The sequence below is a fragment of the Varanus komodoensis genome, unplaced genomic scaffold (assembly GCF_004798865.1).
Source record: "Varanus komodoensis strain SLA01 unplaced genomic scaffold, ASM479886v1 scaffold11, whole genome shotgun sequence".
NCBI classification, from domain to species: domain Eukaryota; kingdom Metazoa; phylum Chordata; class Lepidosauria; order Squamata; family Varanidae; genus Varanus; species Varanus komodoensis.
In genome coordinates, this window is record NW_025335317.1 from 12,078,738 (window position 1) to 12,102,418 (window position 23,681).

The window sequence follows — 23,681 nt, forward strand, 5'->3', positions numbered from 1 at the left end:
TAAAACATTTCATTATTTTTAAAATGGGTTAAAACGTAAATCAGTGGGTCATACTTTAGTCATGCTTATAGGCTTACCTAAATGCATTTTTCATTTTAAGATGTTAGTACATTTACAGTTGAAATGCTTTCTCCTTTGTGCATTAGCAGAATCATACATGCCTTTTCAAAAATGTGATTTCATTTGTTTTCAGAAAACAAGTTGGAATAATTAAATCATTGCTTCAACTGGTCACCAAATCTATCAGATTTCACTAAGCAATCCAGTTTAAAACTTGTCAAGCAGCGGGGCAATTTGCCAAGGTTGACAGTGCACAGAAAGGATTTTAATGTGAACAATGATTTGTCTGAAAGTTTACATCAGATTGCTGGGGTTCTGTGTATTCATCATTCTTCAAGTGCAAGGTAAAATCACACTTCTTAAATTTCAATTTTTAAGAAAAGATTTTTATGTATGGAATATTCATTTGCATAGCCAACTGTGTTTTATCTTCAAATTGCATTTTGAAATAGATGCTGATAACCCATTGTAACTTTTGTAATGCTTTTGAAAACCGGAAGCTTAAACAGTCCTTTAGGAGTGTGGCATGAGAACCGAAAGGGGAAAACCTTGTACACACCTGAGAATGATTTGTGGGTTTCTGTCTGTTTGTGTGTTTTGTATTTTTGAAGAAAGCAGTATAGATTTTAGCAGGGGAACATGCTGAAAGGAAAACTTCTAAAATAACTCTCAGACATGGGAACATGCTGAAAGGAAAACTTCTAAAATAACTCTCAGACATGATATCCATATCTCTTAATCACAGGCATAGGTAAGAAGAACTTTTTGCTGCCTTCTGCAGCCCAGTGAGCCTTGTTTAAAAGGAATATGTAAGAACTGCTTGTCAAAACTAGCTTTCTCTTGTTGGTTTTGGGTTTCAAAATCCGACTTTGGGGAACAATTTCAGTGCTGAAATCTTAATCTGGAATAGAATAAGTTTGAGTTGGCACATGATTCTTAATTTTCATTTGTTCAGTTTTGGACTTCTGTGCAGGCACAGTTTTAGGAAATCCATTAATGCATATCTATATACGTAAGACAAATTTACTGTTGTGAATCATTGTGAATTTTTAGTATAATTTACAAAAATAGAAGATCTGAACCCTTCTGGACTCAATGGTGTAAATCAATTTGATTTTAAAATGTTCTGAATTTGCATTTATTGAAAATGACTGTCATAGTATTTAATCTTACCTGGTGTGGGTTGATACTTTTGCATTAGTATGACTTCTGTAACCATCTGCTAGCAGAAATCACAGGCATTCAAAAGAATCTGTTAGCTACTCTTGACAAAGAGGAGTCTGGGTGCATAATGGCTGTTTGATAGGAATACAGTTACCTGGACTATGCAAAGTTTTTATATACAGCATCACATTGTGAGTCATTGACAGAATTTGAGGATTACACGCTGAATTATAGGAAAAAGTTAAGTGAAATTTATGGCATAGATTACACTTTGTTTAAATAAATGAGAAAGCAGAGATGGTGGAATCAGTATAGAACAGGTTATCTGTTAAAAAATCTGGCTCATGAAATTGTTTTCTTATGAGCTAGATTAACATTATAGCTTTTAGTTCTTTGCACCATTATGAAGAGCATCTAAAATTACATATATTGGCCAATGTATTTATTCATTTTTAAGGATGTATAGATTGCTTCTGCATGGTCTCAGAATGTCATTTGTAAAAATCTGAACTATGTAACCCAGTTAGAAATAATATAAAGCATTATATAACAATATATAAAACTGAGAGAAATAATATCGAACCAGCTTAAAATACCATTATTATAAATGGAAAAAGATTTTGACCTGACTCCAAAAAGAATTCAGGCAAATCTCCTTTATTTATTTAGTTAGTTAGTTAGTTAGTTAGTTAAAACTTTTATATGCCATCCCTTATGCATAGCATCTCAGGGCGGCTTACAATCATTAAAATCAAAATACGACAAAGCAGTCCAGTATAATAAATAACATATAACCAGTAAAATAAATTAAACCAAAAGCGACTATTAAAACATTAAGATACTAATTTTTAAAATAATGATTAATAAAAAGGTTTTGACCTGGTGCCGAAAAGTATATAAGCTTTAAAGAATATATAGGAGGGTCTTCCAGAACCAGAGTTCTACTACAGAATTACTACAGGCTCTCTCTTTTGTCCATGCATAATATCCAAAAGCTGGAATATGGAGAAATCCATCATCTGGTGATAACTGGGCTAGCACTGGCACCTTGAATTGGGCTTGGTTGTGAATAATCAGTTTAATGTGGTTCCTACAAATCCATGCAGCCTGGCTCTTTGTAGGATAGAATGGCCAGGATAGTAGTTATTGAATTCTGTACTAGCTGAAATTTCCAAACAGTTTTCAAAATCAATCCTTCTGATTCCATTGCAGTAATTCAACCTAGAGATTACCAAACCATGCAGCACAGCAGGCTGGCTGTCCCTATCTAGTTGGGCCTCCAGTGTCAATGTTGAACCAAGCATTACCAAGCAGTATAGCTGTTCCTTCAGGGGAATCTGGCCCTCACTTCTGGAACAGGTAGTACACACTCAGTGCCACCATCATGTCACAAGCTGGCTTCAGTTGTTTTTCCTCACGCACAGCCCAGTGTCCAAACAGCACAGCTTCATCTGACTCTGATGACAAATACTGCTGAGTGACATCAGCATACCTCTTTCCAGACTTCTGGGTGACCTTGCCACGTGGCTTTAGATAAATCTAAAAGGAGTGGAAGATAGAAAGGATCTTGTAGAATTCCACACCTTGATGCCATAGCATTAAGCAGAATTCCCCACTCCTACACTATTTTCTATAACTGATCCTGCTGCTAAAAGTATATCCCCTGGCCCATAAAGTATATCCCCCGAAAGTATATCCCCTATCCCCTAACCCATAAAGCCAGCCCAACAAGATAACTTGGCTGATTGTATCAAACGCTGCTGAGGGTTCAGTGAGAATCAACTGTATTGTACTTCCCTGTGCAAGTGATAGAGCTCATGCATTAGAGCGACCAAGGGTTTTTCCGTGCTGAATGTTGGATTAAGCCTGGATTGAAGTGGATCTACATCTTGTGCGTTGATTTATATATCACTGTGTGTTAGAGTAATTGTTTTCTCACACTGTAGATATTACAGAGAGATGTTTCTGTCTCATATTACTGTTCATGATGGCATTGTTTCTAAAACTTAGGAAGCTGAAACAGGTTTATGATGTTAAGGTGATTGAAAGGGCAGGTATTCTTTTTAAACATAAACTATTTCTTACATGCTTGAATTAGATCAGTTCCATTGTTAACCAAAATGAATCTTTTAAAAAGATGTTTGAAAAAGTCTTGCAGATTATGACACTGTCCATGTGGACGTTGATACTCACAGAAATTTGCTGTACAAAATGTATGTTGATTTCCAATCTCTATGAAAATACTAAAACGAAACAAGTGGGACCTGTGACAAAACGATGCAGTGTATCCTTTCTCCATGTTTAGCAGAATAGGCACCTGTTGAAGGCATTTATTGAGGCCCCACAGCATCAGAGGGGCCTACTAACACCACTCCCTGAACTTGCTGCCGCTGCCCAACTTCCTTGTTCTCCTGCCCCTCTCTCAACCCAAGCCAGAAAACAGTGGTGGTGAAAGAAGGAGCAGGAGATATCGCGGTCAACTTGTTCCCTGGTTCTCTGACTGTTAAGCAAGCAAGTGATAGAAAGAATTGGAAAGAGCAGAGGGCGCAATAGCAGCTGGTAACGATGGTGGTGACAGGATAGGCTAACTGAAGGATGAGGGCAACTGACGTGTCTTGCCCAAGAGCCCTCAAAAACCTGCGGTCAGCACTATCGTACCCCTTTAAAAGGTGAAATTCTGCCCTCTTGGTTTTTCAGAATGTCCAGTATTTATGTATACTGTAGGGTTTACCCAAGCATGTTTGTACTTCTGTTTCTCATTGTCCCCATTTTGGTTTCAATCTTGTTGACATCATCCATGTGAGTTGGCTGTTAGAAGGATACACTTATTTTTACTCATATTAATATTGGCCAATACATAATAGGAGTTGTCCAAATCTTAGGCAGTACTTAGTAAATGTTGCATTTCAGATCTGTAAGGCAGACTAGGAGAAGATGTTAACACTCATTCTCCCATTTTCTGAGCCAGCAGATTAGCAGTTAAGACGCCCTGTTTTAAACTTAAGAAATGACATTTTTATTCTGTGTTTTCTTTCCAAGTTGCCTAACTGGGAGGAAATTTCTTGTTAGCTATTCTCCAAAATGTGAATACTGTAACACTGTTTGCTGTAACAACTTCAGGCCCTGCCTCTCATGGATAATAATTGAAAGGGAGTTTAGAACTGGGATTTATAAATATTTAAGTATTACAGGAAGCTTAAATCAACCTGAGTGATTTTTAGATACACATAAATCCTGAGTAGCTGCTTGACTTGCTATAGGATCAAGAATAAGAGTGCATTGGGACTGCAGCAGATTGATTTATGGTGGCATGCTTCATATTGTACAAAAGGAAGCACCAGCTTTCATTCAGCAGTTAGTCCATTTGTACATTGTTTCAGTATCACTCCTTGCTTATCTTATTCGTGGGTAATCCCCCCCCCACACTTTTTGAAAGCTCAGACATTTTCATCTTAAGAAATCCCTTCCCATTTTGTATTCTTGTTTTGAATATATGCCAAGCTGTGACTTGCCTAGCTTCTGTTCAAACTGCCAAAAATGGTGTGACTATTGAGCAGAAGTGGTAACCCATGGTTGGTCCTTATATGCTAGAGTTGGGAACAAACTCTTTCAGAATCCACACATCCAAGCATTTGCTGTCTTCCTCTTGTGCTCATTTTAATCTTCCAAGGTGATCTAAGCTGAGAAAAAGTCTGAGTGCTCAGAACTAGTGACCTTCTTCTGCATCATCTGCAGCAGCCCAGAAGGCAGCTGCAGCTGGCATGCAAGAAGGATGCTGCTTGCACAGCAGTCACTAGAAGCTTGCTTGGGAAACAGGTCTGCTTTCCGGGCAAGCTCCTTGTGGGCATTAGCTGCTCCTGGTGCACAAAGGTGCACAGCTGGTGGCTGCAGGGGGGCTGTCCTGGCCCATGAGGTGGTACTGCTTGTGCAGTGTGTGGGGCTCAGTTCCTAGGCACACTCTCTAGGAACTTGGTTTCTGGGCCACTGCAAAGCAAGCAGGATCCTGAGGAGCAAGCCCAAGGAATCCCAACAGATTCCCACTCACACATCCCTGGAATGTGCAGACCATGTCATATGGTGGTGTAGGTATGATTTCATTAGGCGTAATTGAATTCTGCAGATGTAATGAAAAACACCAATTTTGAGTGTGCTTTCAATTCTGAGTGTGGCTTGTACTTTTGAGGGAAATGTATCCATATTACAACAGAACAGAGTAAAATGAATTTGGAGTTAATTTGAGAAAAATGGAATGGTGATAAGGTAATTCTAAATGGCCTCTGTAGCAGGCCTTCAATTTGTCTATGAATCTGCCAGTAAAATGCAGTTACTTTTCATATTTTTTATGAATTTTGAATCTATTTGTTCATTTCCAGTGGCCTAGTTTGTTAAGAATCCATTTTTTCTGAATCATAGAGGTACAGCAAACATTAAAATGAACCAGACACATTAGGTTAAAGGCTGTATTATAGAACAGCCATTGCCCATGATGTCTGGAGTTGATGGGACTTGTACAGAGATGAAGAAGGCTGCTGTAGAAATATTCCTACCTATGACTCTGTGCAAAACTGTTGTGTATAGAAGTGGGTGGAACTAAGCAAAGACCAGTTTGTTCTTTGAGCATTAGATTGGGGTTCTGGAGGATCCACAGTCTAGTCCCCATTCAGCCAGGAAGCTCACAGGGTGACTTTGGGTGGGTCCAAGACTCTCTGTCTCATCCACCTCATAGGGTTGTTCTTATGAGGGGAAAATGGTAGAGGAAAAACCATGTAAGCCACCTGGGGTTCCTTGCAAGAAGAAGACAGGTGGGTTATAAATGTAATAATGTTGATGATAGCGATGCTTGAGACAGTCTCAGAGCTTCTACCAAGATAGATGGTTGTTAGCTGTTGTTTGTTAGTAAGTCTATGATGTGGCATACCAACAGGGCAATAGATTTTAAGTTAGGATATTTTCATGATACAAATATAATGAGTAGTCTGCTGAGATGAGAGGTGAACCAGACTGGCTCTAGAGAGGCCACTGTTGCTTCGTTGTTTACATTGCTAGAGAAAGAAGACTTAAAAAAACACATTTTGTTATTCTTGATGGCATGCAGGGCAGAATCCAGACAGCATGCTGCATGGGACTGGGGTGAAGACAGATCCTGAGCAGAAGAAGCAAGAAGACGGAGTAACCTTGGCTCCAGAGGACACACTACCTTTTTTACACTGCTACTGCTCCGGGCATTGCCCAGAAAATGCAGTTAATAACACATGCAAGTAAGCATTGCTGTTTTCTCACAAGGTAATGAAGAATATGATAAACGTTGCAATGAGATGAGAGGTTTCAGAATTTTCATCGCTTCTCCCGTGTTTCTTAATTCCATTTATTCCTTCTGTTCTAATTCTTACACTTTTACGGTCAAGTAAAATGACTGTTTTATTGCTTTAGAACAGTTCAATGTTTTAATCTATATCTAAAAATTTGATTGCATTTGACCTTATACATAACATACTCCATCTAGGTAGGAAGATTTTATTTGGTCCTTTTTTGTCATATTATGACTGCTGCTTCTTATTGCCCTCTAGTGTTTATTTTTATATAATCCAGAACTGGATAATGCATGAGTAGTTGATCAGTCTAGTAAAAATTCTCTTTCAAATGGAAAATCATCCAAATAATCATTAAGTTGTATGCAGTGATGGATCATCTATCTCCTGTTACCTCAGCTGAATGGTGACATTGGATTAAAAGAACTTCTTATCTTTTGATTCTTAATTTGTTGCCTTTAGCTGTCTTAAAGTTGTGCCTCCTACAGCTGCTTAAAGGCTGCAGTTCCAATCATATATAACAGGAAATAGCTAATGATACTGTACATTCTGTCAGGCGCACATTCAAGCAGATTTTTGTCTACTGTGGAATAATCCTTCATTTTCTTAGGGCACTGTATCTCCATTGTGCTGGAAGAAGTACAAGATGGTATGCTAATATATATTTGTTTGAATGCATGCAGAAGGATTATTGGAGATCTGATAGCATTTCATTTGTTCTAGAACTAATGGACATTGCTTTGCCATCATTGAAGAAGAGGAAAACGGAGAAATTACACTTGCTTCAGGCTGCATGAAGTATGAAGGCTCAGACTTCCAGTGCAAGGTACTTCAAATGTCTTTCAGTTGTTTTCAGAGTTGCAGAGAGTAGTTTCTATCCTTGGGTAATTTAAAATGATGCATCAGGTCTGTTACTGCAGTGATGGTTATAATATCATGCATTATAATGCACAGCTGCACTGGTGAATCGCCTGGATAAGATGAACAAGTTGTGAACTGTATTGCACTGAGACTGTAACATTCCCAGAAATGTTATGAACAAAATAACCACTGGTTTAGTGTATAGGGTGGAGCAGGATATCTTGTGTGATGAAGCTGCACTTACTGATTTAATTTAGTCGGGGTTGAAAATAAGCTGTAATAGAGTTTCTTAAAATCATTAAAAACATTATAACAGACAATGATATTGACACTGACACAGTCAAGTGGAAATTAGACCGTGTTTTAATGGGTAGGCAGCTTCCTCTCCCACACATACACACTCACTCCAACTTGGGAATTTGCTATTCGTTTCATACAGTGCAAGTAATTCAATCAGAAAGGGTAAAATAGGAAGGTGTATTACTTGTCAATTTTATAGACTTCTGCCTGATTTAAAAGGAGAAAAATATACAGGTGCACAATTTGCATTTGACAAGCAGCCTTTCCTTTTGTTGTAACATCTGTAGCAACTAAGTGCTCTTTAGAGAATTCCTGTGAGAGAAAAACATATTTTTATTCCGTAGGACTCTCCAAAAGCACAACTGCGGCGGACAATTGAATGCTGTCGGACAGATTTCTGTAATCGAGATTTGCAGCCCACGTTACCCCCTCCCATCCCTACAGGTACGTTGCTTGCTAATGTTCCAGAATCCACAAAGCCACAGGTGGGGCGCCTGAATGTGCACTAACATTTATCTTGCGCATTCTTCCCACTAGGGCCCTTCACCTCAGCAACTAAACTGAAATAGCAAAAGACTGAGCAGTGTAAAAACTGAAGGAGTTAAACACTTTCGACGAGCATAGATCCTAATGAGAGATCTGGGGAGATAAAAAAAGACTGGGGAAATTGAAAAAAAATAAAAAGCTGGTTGCTTAGCACCTAAAAGATGCTGGAGTAAAGTGCCATGCAAACATCTCTGGTGAAAGCATTCTGGAGCAGTGCAATCAAGAAAACCCTTTCCCCAGTTTTCACCCTGCTCACCTCAGACAGTAGTGACATCTGGAACAGCTCCTTTGAAAGTGACAGGTGTACAAGCAAGTGGATCTGGGAGTACACAGTCCTTCCAAGTGCCAAAATCTAAAGCCATAGAAGTAGTGGGGGCTGATGACTGCAGTGTCAACAGGACATTATATCACTCTGGGTTTTAGTCTGATCTTTGAAGGGTCTATCCTTGGTTCCAAGCCCTGTCCCCAAAATGGATTCCTGAACATAGTCCTTTAATAGTTCAGAATGCAGGCCAGATTGGATACAGTGCTGCAGTGAGATTTGAGCCACGCAGACTGGGTGCCAGTGAAGTTCTGAGCCTTTTAAGATACATTGCCCATGCTCAGTCTCAGTTATTTAGCTCACAGCTGTATTTCGCTGTTTGTGTTCCATCTTCAAGGGCAACTCCACATACAACTCATTGCAGTGACCTAGTCTGGAAGTTACCAGAACCTGAATAACCATGGCAACATTAGCTCTGTCTGGGGTGCTTGCAGAGCTGATCCGTTGTAGGGAGTGGAACTCCATCTGGAACAGATTGACAGTGTGAATCTGAATGCTGCTTCCTAGGGAACATCAACAGGAGCGGCCCATTCTCCTCACATCCTGCTTGTGGGCTTTCCCTTGGCATGTGGCAAAGGCCTCTGTAAAACAGGCACAACTATTTACCATCACGAAAAGATGAACTACCCACCATTTTGTTAGAAATCGCCTTCAGTTTATTGGCTTTCACCTGGGCCATTATTGGATCCAGAGAGTAGTTCTGTACCTCATCCAAATTAGATGTAAAAGATAAATAGTTCTGTCCTCAGCATACTGACTGCACTTTGATCCTCCTCTGTGGGTGACCTCAGCCAGTAGTGTCATTTAGATCAGTGGTGGCGAACCTATGGCACACGTGCTGCAGCAGGCACACAGAGCCCTCCCTGTCGGCACATGAGCCAGGTCACCCCAGCATCGCCCCAGCAGCCAAGCATCGGATAACAGCGCACATAGGGGCCATGCGCATGCTCGGACAGGAGTAGCGGCGCCTGGCCATGATGTCACGAGCCGGGACTCATTTGCCGCGACTCGTCCGAGCTTTCGCATGGCTGGTCAATGCACTGCCAAGGATGTATGTATGTATGTATGTATTTGCTTGGACAGGCCAAGAGTTGTTTTTTCTAAACTAAAACCTCAGTATTCAGGTTTTATTGCAGTGTTGGCACTTTGCGATAAACAAGTGGGTGTTGGGTTGCAATTTGGGTACTCAGTCTCTAAAAGATTCACCATCACTGATTTAGACAATGAAATGCGTGAGGGCAAGGTAAGAGCCCTTGGGGTCTTCAAAGCATAAAGGCCTCAGAGTCAAGAAACAGGAGTATGACTCAAAGCCAGCATATACTGCCAGCTGCAATCCCTCACCACATGCCTGCTGAATGAATAAAGGCAATCCAACAACCCTCCGTTATCATACTTTCAACTAACTACTACAGAGTTGCACAAAAGAAGGACAAATAAACACATGCTCACAGCAGACTTTTCCCCTTTCTTGACTAAAAATATTTCCAAAAGATATATTTAGCATTTTAAAATTCTTTTAATACTGTGTTTTTTTCATTTAGATGGTCTCTTTGATGGCAGCATCCGATGGATAGCCGTACTTCTTTCTATGGCAGTCTGTATAATAATTTTGATTGTCTTATTTAGCTGTTTCTGCTACAGGTAAAACATCATTGAGTATTTCTCATTTCCAAGCATTAAAGTACAAGTACTACAGTTGTCACCAACTCATGAAGTCCAGTTTTCTTTCAGTTTTGGATATTGGGCAGTATAAAAAAACTAATAAATCTGTATGATTATGAAAACTGTCAAATATATGGAAACAAATATGGCATGAAGTTTAACACATACAGTGCTGTGGCACAGTTGGGTGGCACACAGATATGTTAAATAAATAAACAAGACTCGGATGGTGTCGGTGCTACATATGGTGGAAGTGGAGCGAGTGTCGCGCTTCCATGGCCCTGTCTCCATTGAATGCATGCAGAAAACCCTGTGTGTGATGCTGGGCAAATGTGTCCGCATGTGCATATACTCCGTGTACTCCTTTTTGTGGCAGTCAGATTGCAGTTGCAGGTTAATAGATTTGAGGCTCAGCGTGTGGAGGCCAGAGTAGGGAGAGCAGAGGAAGCGATGGAAGTGCCCAACCATGCGTAGCCTGTGTTTACCAGAGGAATGTGTAAACTGGCCCTTCAGTCCAATATACACTTACCTGGGGTTAGACCCCTCTGAAAATAACAACATTTACCTTTTAATAGATATGCAGGATTGTGCTGCCATTCTAGTACACTATGAAGGTAGATGGTTGTCAAATCATGTTTTTTGCAGTTTTAAACTATATAAATAAGCATTTGTACTGTTGAACAGTTAGACAATCAGCCACTGCTATGGTGGCATAGCTCTTTTCTCTCTCCGAAGCATGCCATTGATGAAGAATCTTATTTTTATTTTCATTTTTTAAAAAATACGTATAATCCTGTTTAGTCATTTGCAGCATCAGTACCCAAGCGCTCAGGAAGGATTATAGCAGCAGCCATACAAACCCCCTGTCACTAAACACTGCAGTGATTTTAGTGGTAGGATCGTAGTTACATTCATTGCTACAAATATTTTGGATTAGAATATGACAGTCCAAATTTAGATTTTTATTTTTCAATTTGATCTTACTGCACATAGTAAGATAAGGGTGGGCATTGTACTTGTGCTGCTTTTTCTACTTGGCTGATCATACATAAAAGTCAGTACCTTAACCTTGAGATCTCATTTTATATATGTGGCATTATTATCCAGGGCCAGTAATTAAAATACTGGAGATCACAGGTTCAGTTAACATGTGATCTGTTAGTCCATGTAGTTAGTTCTGTATGCAGTGGTCAGAGCTTATCAGGTAAAATGGAAAACAAGCAAATAGAGCTTTTGTTGCACTCAGTGGTAAAATGTATCAATGCTCAGTATTTTCGCAGTTGTGCTACTGTGTGCATGAATGCTGCTTTTAAGAACATGCTGTTCCATGTCTAAATTTTGAATCTGTGTTTTTTTCCAGGCATTATTGTAAGTGGGTAGCAAAGAGGCAATGCTATAATCGTGATCTGGAGCAAGATGAAGCCTTTATTCCAACTGGGGAGTCACTGAAAGATCTTATTGACCAATCACAGAGTTCTGGCAGTGGCTCAGGACTTCCTCTTTTGGTAAGCTGCTGATTTACTGTGCTAAATAATTCTTTATTATGCAGCAGCTTTGTATTTAACGGGCTGCCTTGTCACAATCAGTGGCAAAGGATTAGCTGAAGGCAAATGGCTGGCAGAGAGCGGTTGGATTGCTCAGTCCCTCCTTCACCAGCCAGTCATGTTTCCATGCTGGCTGCAGAGGAAGGGGTTTCTCGTCTTGTCTTAAACATGTTTCCTTGGCAATAAACGCAAACATTTCAAAACAAAGAGGAACAACATACCCCACATCTTTCAGGTCCCTATATTGAAGCCACCAAGGGGAAAGGGTGATTAGTGGGGATGGAGGTTATATGTGGACAAACCCTTCTTCCCCCTCAATTCTTGCTAAGAGAGATTCCATATTCTCTGCCTCTTCTACTTCCTGCCTTCCTGTATTGTGGAGGCAGGAAGTGGAAGAGGGTTCTAGGCAGCAAGATTTCCCAGCTGGAGCAGATCTCCAAACTTATTTCTCTTTTTGGTATACACAGAGAAATCATTCAAAGAAAAATATTCAAAGCAGACAATTTTTTAAAGACCATAATAATTTCTGATGGTTTTTCTACGCATTTGGGAAACCTAGGTGGGACCTAACCTACAAGCATAGCAACATGAAGGCCAGTCCCTCCTTCTAGGAAGGAGTGGCTGACATCTTTCTGTGGCAGAAAAGGGTTTTTCAATTCTGCTACTTCGGGAAGGAGGAGCAGGGAAAAGAGCTTGTCCAGTTAGCTTCCTTAGGGATGAATATAAGGCCTCTACCTCTAATTATGAAGATTCAGTCACTGGGTGATTTTGAAGTCTTAGGGATTACTTTGAAGGTGATAAAAGAAGGGCTATTAACATACTGGCTGTGATATGGGGACAACTTAGTTTCTTACTAGATCAGAAAGGCAATTAATCTTGAAGGAAGAAACTAGATTTACTTAGTAAAGAAAAAAAATCTTATGTCAAAACAGTTTATGTCTACACATCGGGCCAGTTTGCCCATGATACTTTGCCTGTGTAGGCTTTTTAAATGCTATCATGGTTAAGACAAAGGTTACTTAAATGTTGAATAATCCACAGTAGCTGAGTTCACAGGACATGGTACAACTCTAATCCTCCCCAATCATGCATATTCAAAGCAGAGGCAGCATACACCATAAGCACTGTAGGTTGTTTAACCTATGATAACTCATTGAATCATACATACTGGGTCAGTCTCTTTCTAATTTCATTGAAATGTGCTTTCATATTGGGTAGGCCAAGGGCCGAGTATTCCACAGATGACAATCAGAATTAATTTTGGGCATAGCTGGTCATGATTTGGGCTATTCATCCTGCTGCCTTCAATGATGAGATTCTTTTTTATTTAAATTATAAATACAATCCCTTTTAAAGTAATTGAGTTCCCCTCATATTCTTTGTAAGAACAGTTTCAGAAATATTTAGATACTATAACTTCATCTTGTAAAATAAAATCTTCTAAATACTTTATCACTGTCCTTAGAATCACTTAGTGATTTCAGATTTCTTCTTCAGGTCCAGCGGACTATTGCCAAGCAAATTCAAATGGTACGGCAAGTTGGAAAAGGCCGATATGGTGAAGTGTGGATGGGTAAATGGCGGGGTGAAAAAGTGGCAGTGAAAGTATTTTTCACCACCGAAGAAGCAAGCTGGTTTCGAGAAACTGAGATATACCAGACAGTTCTCATGCGCCATGAAAATATACTTGGTAAGAAAGGAAGATGCAGATGTAGATATAAGGTTTTCAATTCCTATATTAGGCAGTCGATATAGTTTATATGTAAACCAACAATCTGATCAGAATTTAAAATGGAATGTGATAACATGTGTCCAGGTATGATGATGGTGATGGTGACAATGCATTGCATTTTCTTAAGTGCCTTTTTCATGTTTTAAGACTTGGAATGTAAATTTTAGGGAGCTAAACTCCACAGTATTTCTACTCTCCACATGAAGGGAAATTCTTGTCTTAAGAATCTGGCAGATGAAGATAGTGCCCCCCCGGGTGCCCCCAAAAGACTACAATGCCTGGGCTCAGGTGGGAGATGCTCAAATGAGGCAGTACAGTGAAGAAAACAGCATTTCATATCACCAGCAAAGACGTGTTGGTCTTCAAGACCAGGTTTCATGTAAGGATTTAGGGAAGCATTCAGTACTAATTATGTTTCTACATTTCACAGGTTTTATAGCAGCAGATATTAAAGGCACAGGCTCCTGGACCCAGCTTTACTTGATCACAGATTATCATGAAAATGGGTCACTGTATGACTTCCTGAAGTGTACCACTCTAGATAACAGAGCTCTTCTCAAAATGGCTTATTCTGCTGCGTGTGGTCTCTGCCATTTGCACACAGAGATCTATGGAACCCAAGGGAAGCCTGCTATTGCACACAGAGACCTGAAGAGTAAAAATATCTTGATAAAGAGAAATGGGACTTGCTGTATTGCTGACTTGGGCCTAGCTGTTAAGTTTAACAGGTAGATGATTAAGTTCCATATGCAACTTTCAGCATTAATATATGAATGGGAAAGTTAGTTGTGCATAGATGTGAAAAGTGTGATTATCTCATTTGCCTGGTTTGCTACAGAAAAAAGAGTATGTGGTGTTCATAAAAGAATAAATACTTTCTCTGCAAAATGGGCCTGGAAAAAATAACTGAAACAAAATATGTCTGCCAAATGTTCTTCAACTAGGTATGCCACATAATTACAGAAAATCCCCCAGCTGTCATTGAAGAAGAAGACGAATGTTAAGTTCCGCATTCTCCTCTTCAAATACTTTAGTAGCAATGAAGATAACAATTCAGTATAAAATCTTAAGAACTTTTAATGCTCAGTATTGAGTACCCAAGGCACAGTGTTGTAGCTGAATCAGTCAGTTGCAGAATAGCTCTGGTTTATCAATGCAAGCTATGCAAAATGCTTATTAGTTGTAAATCCATTGAGTCTTAGAGTGCCCATATTAACAAGAGACTGGGCAAATTCCTGGAAGTAAGAGCTATCAATGGCTCCTTATTCTAGGGACTGGTATGCTACCAGATGTTGTAAACCGTCCTGAGACTCATTGTCTAAATAGGAACGGTATAAAAATGTCTTGGATAATTAAGTATGCTATATCCAGTATTGGAAGCTGTGTGCCAGTGTATGCCGCTTGCTGGAGGACATGGATGGAATGATGGTGTTGCACTCTTGGTGGATTTCCTGTGGCCAGCTGTGTTGACCACTGTGTGAAAAGAATGCTGGACTAAATAGACCTGTTGAATAGTCTAATTCAACACGGCTTTTCTTAACAGGCAGATTCAGTGTACTGCTGTAAAGTTATTTTCTTTTTTTAATAAGCAAAAACAAGTTTAATAATATTATGGTGATTACTTCTTCCTGCATCTTATTTTTTACCTTGTTTCAACCATTTAACTTTTGTAGCGATACAAACGAAGTTGATGTCCCTTTGAATACAAGAGTGGGAACAAAGCGTTACATGGCACCAGAAGTCCTAGATGAAAGTCTAAATAAAAATCATTTCCAACCTTACATCATGGCTGACATCTATAGCTTTGGCTTGATAATTTGGGAAATGGCCCGACGTTGTGTCACAGGAGGTAAGGCATAAATCTTATCTTCAAATCTTGTATTCATGTCATAAGCCAGGCCGTAAGTTAAGTCATTAAAATGCATTTTATTGCCTTCTCAGCAGTTCAGTCAGATATTTTTCATCATAAATATTTAATCGGCAGATCCTTCTTGAGCACTGCAGTGGCTTTCTGGGAGCTGTGAATGAGTTTTGAGGGGAAGCTCTGAAAATGAAGCTTTCCTGCTGACCCCGTGGCCACCTCCCTGCTCCAAGGTGACAGGCTAGGCAACACTGCCCTGTTTCCAGAGCAGCCTTGCTGAGCCCATGGCCAGCACTCTTGGCTGCTGCCTTTCTTGCTTACTGTTAGGCAGGAGCAGAGAGCCGGCAGCTGTGCATGTAGGAGTGGGAAGGGGGTTTGGCTCCCCAGGGTTTCTATGCATGTGTGTATACACACATACTGGTCGGCTGGGTGCATCTGCACCAGATGGGGCAGCACTCACCCCAACTCCTGTCTGAGAGTAAACCAGGAGCATGGTGGGGAAGGGTTATTTCTGTGGCTCGACTCTGTGTCTTTGGTCCATTCTTGGGGCAGCTCTACTGAGCAAATTGCCAGTTCCGAGGTTCCTCCTGAGTGGCTTACTTCTAAGCCGGAGCTGGGAGCTGGCAATCCATTCTGGAAAGCTTCCTCAAAAATGAAGCAGCAGTACAGAATAGATTAGATCCACCTGCCACCTGCTGCAGAGGTTGTCTTTGGAACAGAGATGCCCCATTAGCTCCCTGTCCTCCCTGTTGGGCTTCAGATCATGAGCCCTGTTTAGACAGCACAGGCTCTTGGACAGCCTCTGTGAGCCAAAACCAGCTCGCGATCACAGCTGCCAAAGAGGGAAACCTTGTTCCCCCCTAGGATGTAGCCTAGGATACTGGAAGGAGGACTCAGCGAGGAGGAGGGAGCAAAGTGACCATGATGAGTCCAATTGTCTGTTGGGCGATTTGGCACTTAATGGTAGCTCATCATAGTGATTTACTACAATGGGTTGCCAACGGTTTACTTCCAACTTGGTTTCCTGTTTTCTTTATCCCTTTCTGTGTAACATCTCTGTTTTGCATAGCTATCTAAATTGCTATGTATGCCATGCTGAACTCCTGGAAGGAAGGGTCGGTTACAAGTACAGTATAGTATTCTCTTTGAAATTGGAACATGGAGCCTTTCTAAGGTCAGCAGTGAGCAGAATAAGAAACAAGTTCAGTGTTAGTATAATGTCAGTATCAATGTTTATAGCCAGGTTAAATTTCTTTAATTTACTTGTAGGTATTGTTGAAGAGTATCAACTACCTTACTATGATATGGTGCCGAATGATCCTTCATATGAGGATATGAGAGAGGTGGTATGTGTTAAGCATCTGCGCCCAGTAGTATCCAATAGGTGGAATAGCGATGAGGTAAGCATGCTGGAAGGAGAAAAAAAACCAGTTGTTGATTATTTTTGGCAGGTATTGAAAAAAAGGATTGATCTTGTCTAGGAGAAACTTAAGCTGTTTTTCACTGGCTGCTAATCAGGATTTTCTCCCTCACCCTTTAGGGCTACTAGTTCATCAGTCTTCAGCATCTTGATCACAGTCTTGTTCCCCTGTGCTTTTTCATCTCTTCGGTCTTAAACCTTGACCAAAAATAAACAGTAATACACAGTGGAAAATTGTGAAAAAAAATTCCAGATATGAGTTAGGTTATTTATAGAAAGCAGTGGTCTAAAAACATGCATTTTCCCACTTTGCATAATAGCAGTTGCAGAATATGAGTTTCTTGGCCAGACCTGTACATTAGGTACTTTTATTTTTTATGTTTCCAGAGGAACCTATAGAACTTGCAATCTGCAATATGAATTTTATTGTTTATATGAAATATCCTCCACTTCAAAATGTTGTCATTGGTGACCAGAGTCAGTGACCCAGGAGTAAAAATTGTTCATCAACACTTAATATAATATCCTGTTTTGTCTTCCTCTGTTTAGCAACAGTTTAAGCTCATCTATTGTCTATAACTAGCAGAACATATTTGTAATGATTATCAGTGAGTGTTAAAAATGTTCTTTCACTCGCCTTTGTTTATGTAAGAGTTCCTTTTTCTATTTTATTTTCAGTGTTTGAGAGCAATATTGAAATTAATGTGTGAATGCTGGGCCCATAATCCTGCCTCCAGACTTACAGCTTTGAGGATTAAGAAGACCCTTGGCAAGATGGTGGAATCACAAGATGTTAAGATTTGACAAAGAAATACCACTGAGGAGTGAAGTTTGGACTCCTAGAGCTGTTCACTCAAGGAAGCGTAGGTCTGATGAAACGGGCAAGGGTGGGTCTGAGTTTCGGCCCACTTTCTTGCCACTTTTACAGGCTGCTAATATTAAATCTTTCAGTACTTTGTAGAATATGGTATCCATGTACACTGTATGTACACATATGGATAGCCTTGTTTTACTTTTTGTTTTGAGCTGCATTGAGATTTTCATCACACTTTCAAACTCCCATAGAACTCTTGAATTCTGAATTGCATATTCAGATTGTAGTGCTTTCTGTGAAAGTCTTAAGTTAAATGAATTCAACAGCATTGAAAAAAATAAGCTTTTTGCCTACTACCTGTTGACATCTTTTCAAGTCTTGGTGGAATCGCCCATGGTTTTGAGCCTGGGATACTACATAATTTGAGAATTCCTTATGCCTTTCATGGTTTTGTGTGTGTGTGTGCATGTACATGTGTGCGTGTGTGCACGCACATGCATGCATACGTGTGCGCAAGGATTTTTCTCCTGCCATTGGAGTACTTAAGCCATTTAATTTCATGCAAAGCTACCCTTTTCTTCCATAATGCATTGGCCAAGCATATGACAGCTATTTGGATTTCAAAGAAAATTAGCTTCTACCTTTCTTTTGTGCTGCATGAAAAAAAAGTTTCATAACCAAAAATAATAACAGCTCCTACAAACCTATGCAGTAAGTCACATCCAAGTTTGATGTGGAGAACAGACCATAATTCAGTTCATACACCTAATACTATGGATTTCTGAAGACTGAGCATTGCAACATGGAACAGCTGAACCTCTCTGATAATTTAAGTGCCTGTAATCTTGTACTGTAAATTGTACCCTAGCTAGCTTTAAAAAGGGAAGTTATTTATATAGTGTTCAATGTACGTTCATTTGCTAAATATCTGCTCTTTTGTATATGTGTAAGTATAATATACACAGATCTGAAAAGACTTTAAAAGTAATTATGTTTAAATTCAATCAGATACACTCATGCTGAATGTGACATTGAAAAACGCTGGGTAGTCTGTCAAAGTATGTGCATAGATAATACAGAGATTTTTAAATTTCCCTTTCAGGGGCATTCAGTAAGAAGCTTGATGCAATATTAGTGCAAATTCAGATAACAATCAAATATGGGAGTGTGTAGTTTTTCAGAATACTGTTCCATGAGTTGCAAGTGGTAAATGGTCAGGCAAAATATTACAGTATTTTTTTATTTATATCTTGGTGTAAATTTTTATTTAACATTTCCTTAAGTCATTGCTTTTTCAGTAATGCCTTTAAGTATTAGTACATATTCAGTTGAATAGTTCATGGGTACATAAGCTATGGATTAATTTATTTTAAACACAGCAAACCATGGACAACTTTGTGCCACAGATCTTGTACAAAAGATTTGTTCTTTTTCCGTCCATTGCCAGGAAAACAATTGGGCTGGTGTTCTAAAACCTATCTCTTCTTTTATTTTGCACAGGTAGTTGGTAAATATTTGGCATAAACCACCAAATTATTCTAGACCAGTTGTTTTCATACTCTGTGGGCTCAGGGAATACTTTTCATAATCAACCAATGTTCTGAGGAATATCTGTAAGCCTGCCACAGAACCCTTCCCTTTAAAAAATGTTGAAGATATAAGACATTTTAAAGATGCCCCCAGTCCTCATGGAGCACTGGACAAGATGGTGGGGCTTCACAGTTACCTCTCATAAGTTGACTGCCCAAGGCAGCTCTTGGTTCTGACTTTGCATTGCAAACCAAGATAATAGCTGTGTGCATGCAAATCTCTTGGGTGAAACCTCTCTCCTCTTGCTGATCGTGAGGAACTTCAGCTGATGAGGAACCCAGAATTCCTGGGAATACAGATCAAAAACCACTGGTCTGGATCAAGGCCTTTTTCATTAAAATTCCATTTTAACACATATTTGTTTACAATTGTATTACGAGCTGTCTCAGAAAAACTGGCAAGGTTTGTTTTCCATCTTCTGCCTGTATTTTTTTAAGTGCCATGTGGGTTGAGTAGCTTTATTACTAGTGGATTATGTGCTGAAATGTTGACTTGAGGCTTTAGAATAAAACAGAGCAGTCTAAAATTGCCAATACTGGATCAGAGCCATTATTCTTAAAGTCCAGTATATGTTCCAACTGTTATTGTACCAATGGGCTATTGCCTGTACCTGTTACTTCCTAGGAGACCATACTGTACAGCATGAATAGCCTTTATCTTGGAATACACTGTATTCTGTAGTAGAACTGACACAACTCCAGCATTTCACTTTCTTTCTGGAAGCACCAAATTCTTTAGAGCTATGCAAATGTTATAAGTGAAATCATTTGCCTTGTAAGTCTTGAGATTATTACATGGGTTTTGAATTATTTTCCATTCCATTCCTTTTGAAAATTGAGTACCAGTAACTTAATGGCAATGAATAGTCTTACTCTCTCTCAGAAATTGTGCATATTGTTGGGTTGTTGTAAGCGATTATATCATGTGGCAATAAGTGCTGAAATCTTAATTACTGAAATATGGGAAATATGTCCTTGTTTGTTTTGAATGTTAATTCATCCCACCTCTCACCCCAGTATTACGGTGTGTGCTCCTTTGACATAGGAGCTATGAAAAAAGTACCATCTGCCTTTCCATTTCCAAGAATCATGTCTCATTGGCCCCTGTTTTTTTCCACCTAGATCCTTGGTCATATTTATAAATACATCTTACCTGTATTGCCTTTTTTGAAGTGCATCTCTGTAACAGTTCTTTGAATCACATTAGTGGTCTAGCCAAAGCCAGGATTAGGTGTTATTTGCTATGTGAATAGCAATATTACCAGTTGGGAATTTGTAAGATGCACATGTAATTCATAAGTATTTATTAATTTGCAGTTGAGGTGGATGCAGAAAGCTATTATATCATGCATCTGTGCCTCTTGTAGGACAGAATCCTTCCTATTTCTTAAGATGGGGTCACTGTCACTTTGGACTCATGAACACATTTGTTTATTTGAGAAATTGTTGTGTGCACCACTGCAGAGATGACTCTCACAGATGTAGCTGTTCACCTAATGGCTGCTGTGGAGGTCTAGTTAGTCAAAAAACAAGTAATTTACCCAAAAAACTGAGTACAAGCAGAGAAAGGGAACTGAAGTCTATTTAATCCAACAGAGGTATAGTAAAATACCCATTTGCAACTGTATGGATCTATAGAAACCAGTGGGAATTACTTCTGAGTAATAGGATTGTTCTGATCATGCTATACCTTTTCCAAGCCCCCAAAGAAAGGAAAATGCCCCCAGCCCCAAAGGAAAGAAAAAGTGTACCCCAACTTGTTCCCATCAGGCAAGAAAACCTGGGACCCCCTTCCCCTTTTTTCCCCCAAGGGTTTTCATTTGCTTTTGAAAGAGGACAGGGAGGCGAGGGCTTTGTGGGTGCCATTGGTGGTTCCCATGCCTTAATACAGCTGATTCAGTTGGCTAAACCGCCCTGCACATGAGCTCCCACTGCATTGTTTTGGCACTTTTCGCACTGCAAAATAAGCAGCATGGAGCCAGTTCACTTGTTGAGCCAATTATGGCAGCCAGATTGTAAAGAGTGGCACTAAATGTGGCAAAGCAAAATTGTGCAGAATTTGTCGGCATATTTGTATGCTTCTCAAAAAATGATTTTTTTATGCCAAACGGATTCTGAAGTCTCCTCCCCCACAATAACTCGATCCTTTTCATACTGATACGTCACTGTTGTCTGCTGCATTTTGGATGCATGCACTGATGATTTTTTTTTAAATGCATGCTTGCTAATGTCTTCCATTATACATTGCACAGAATGTTTCATGAACAGCAAGTATATGCCTTGGAATTATGGATTTCATCTAAAAAAAAGAATTCATACCTTGATGCTTTGAGATTAGTTATACAGTTAAATTAATTGAAATGTAATGTTTTGATAGCTACCTTATGCATTCTAAACCATACTTTTCAACTGTCCCTTTTTTGTGATGGATCTCCAGCCTTTTGCATAGTTGTGCCACTTCGGGAAATTTGAAAGAATCGACATGAAGATCATTACATTTAGTGCCCATTTTTAAAGTATGCCATATTCTGAATGCATTTTGCAGTAAGAAACAGTTAAAACAAATAGAATGAGTGCAAACCTGCATTTGGAATTCTCTGTGCTTATGTAACATGTACCTAAAAGTTAATACTGTAATCAAACTGGGTAATATAAAATCTTTTCCAATTAATTTTCATATATGAGGCAACTTACTACTTACCTTACTGTAAGGAGTCAAGTTTATAGGTACACATTTATTGCATTTGAAAAAAGATGCCATAATTTCAATATACGGTCTGGAAATAATTGAATTTCCTTTTGGTGCCATTAAAAAATCTTATAGTTTCACATGCCATTAAATTTTTTCTATAAAAGCCTACTTTTCCCTACTGGTTGATATGTTCTACTCTTGATCATATTCCAAGAATTATCTTCTTTATGAACCCATCCAATACTGGCTTTTTTCTGTTACCAGCATGCTCCATTTCCTATGTCTATTTAAATGTTTTTCACTTTTTAGCTATCGTTCTTCAAGCAGCGCGAACTGTTAAACATCATTGGCTGGTGAATCCAGAGTCCTCCCATGCTTGTATTTGCACCTTGCAGTGCATGGAAGGTAGCATTTCTGATTTCTCCTGCATAGAACCTCTGTGATAAAAGTGAGAGAGAAAGTAGGGATCCTCAACATCTGTAGGTTCTCATCCCTTCAGGTACATTATTTGGCCTCCAGGTGTAATCTGAAGTGTTAGGCTCAAATTTTCTGTTCACTCTGAGGGCCAAATTAAATATTCAGCCTGTTGCCTGGTTTGGTGTGAGAGGATGTTAATTTGCATGGTTTTCAATGAAGGTGTTTTTCATCTTTATTTGATCAGTTTTCTAGCCTTGTGACCATAAAGTATAAGAAAATTAGTCTAACCTCATTCTTACTGAATCCCCAATATTTGTGTTACATTTCCAGAACCCATTCTTACAGAATACAGGTTTTTGTAATGAGTCATCTAGAACCTTGTTTTCTACAACCCTCTTGAAATGAATGGAAGATGGTGTTAACAAGAGAATTCCTGTGCACCTCTCTTTCATCCCCAGCTTGCATTAAAGTGTCTGGGGCATTCTTCCAAAAATTAAAAGCTTACTAATATCAATGAAAATTACTTGATTTGGAGTGAAAATTACTTAACCCTTCTCCAAACACAACTGTTTAATTGAGTACCGTATTTTTTGCTCTATAAGACTCACTTTTTTCCCCCTCAAAAGTAAGGGGAAATGTCTGCATCTTATAGAGCGAATATGTGTGTGCAGTAAGTCTGTCAGATGTGCAGCCCATGGGGAAGTGATGGGAAATGTTCCTGTGATTATGTGCCCATTTGATTCAGAATATTTTTTTCTTGTTTTCCTCCTCTAAAAGCTAGGTGCGTCTTATAGAGCAAAAAATACGGTAATTGTCTTGTCCCATTAAAACCCCTGAATGCAATATAGAAGCCCGTATACTGTATCCATGTTTTGTTCTCTGACTTATCCATGCCCAGTATAAAAATGTACTATATTGTATACAGAGAGAATAATGTAGCTAACCAATAGAAGATGTAAATAAAAAGAGAGGGTGAAACAAGCAGTATGATTATACTCTTTTTGTTAAATATATGCCGGAACTGTAGAATGTTTTTAAATGTAACAGGCTAAATGTCTTTTTGTACAGCATCTGATTTAAAAGGTGCCTTAAGTTTACCATGAATTGCTTTGTTCTGTACACAAATTTATGTCAATGTATCATTTTTAAGTAAATAACCTTATTTTAGTAAATATCAGTAATATATGTGTTTGTTTACAGCATCTACATAGTAGCAGTCTTTCAGCTTTGGTTTTTAGCTTGATAGTACATTGCAAATGTTCTGCCTTCAGAGAACCCTTTTCCCATTGCTTTTTTCCTCTTCAGGAACCCTTGACCATCTGCCACAGAAACCCAAGGTATAACAAAGAAATTTCACTGTGGAATGTCACTCTGGGGTTCTCCAATTC

The 23,681-nt window shown here is 39.2% G+C and overlaps 1 protein-coding gene across 1 annotated transcript; it reads left to right on the forward strand.

Moving 5' to 3' along the window:
* The first annotated feature begins 102 nt into the window (after positions 1-102).
* BMPR1A (bone morphogenetic protein receptor type 1A) lies at positions 103-23,467 on the forward strand. The gene is made up of 11 exons (XM_044420368.1): positions 103-404; positions 6,320-6,482; positions 7,257-7,359; positions 8,039-8,138; positions 10,104-10,203; positions 11,585-11,729; positions 13,266-13,458; positions 13,931-14,228; positions 15,174-15,349; positions 16,631-16,761; positions 17,460-23,467. The coding sequence occupies exons 1-11, from the start codon at positions 338-340 to the stop codon at positions 17,583-17,585; spliced, it is 1,602 nt and encodes a 533-aa protein (XP_044276303.1). The 5' UTR covers positions 103-337; the 3' UTR covers positions 17,586-23,467.
* Positions 23,468-23,681: the final 214 nt, after the last annotated feature.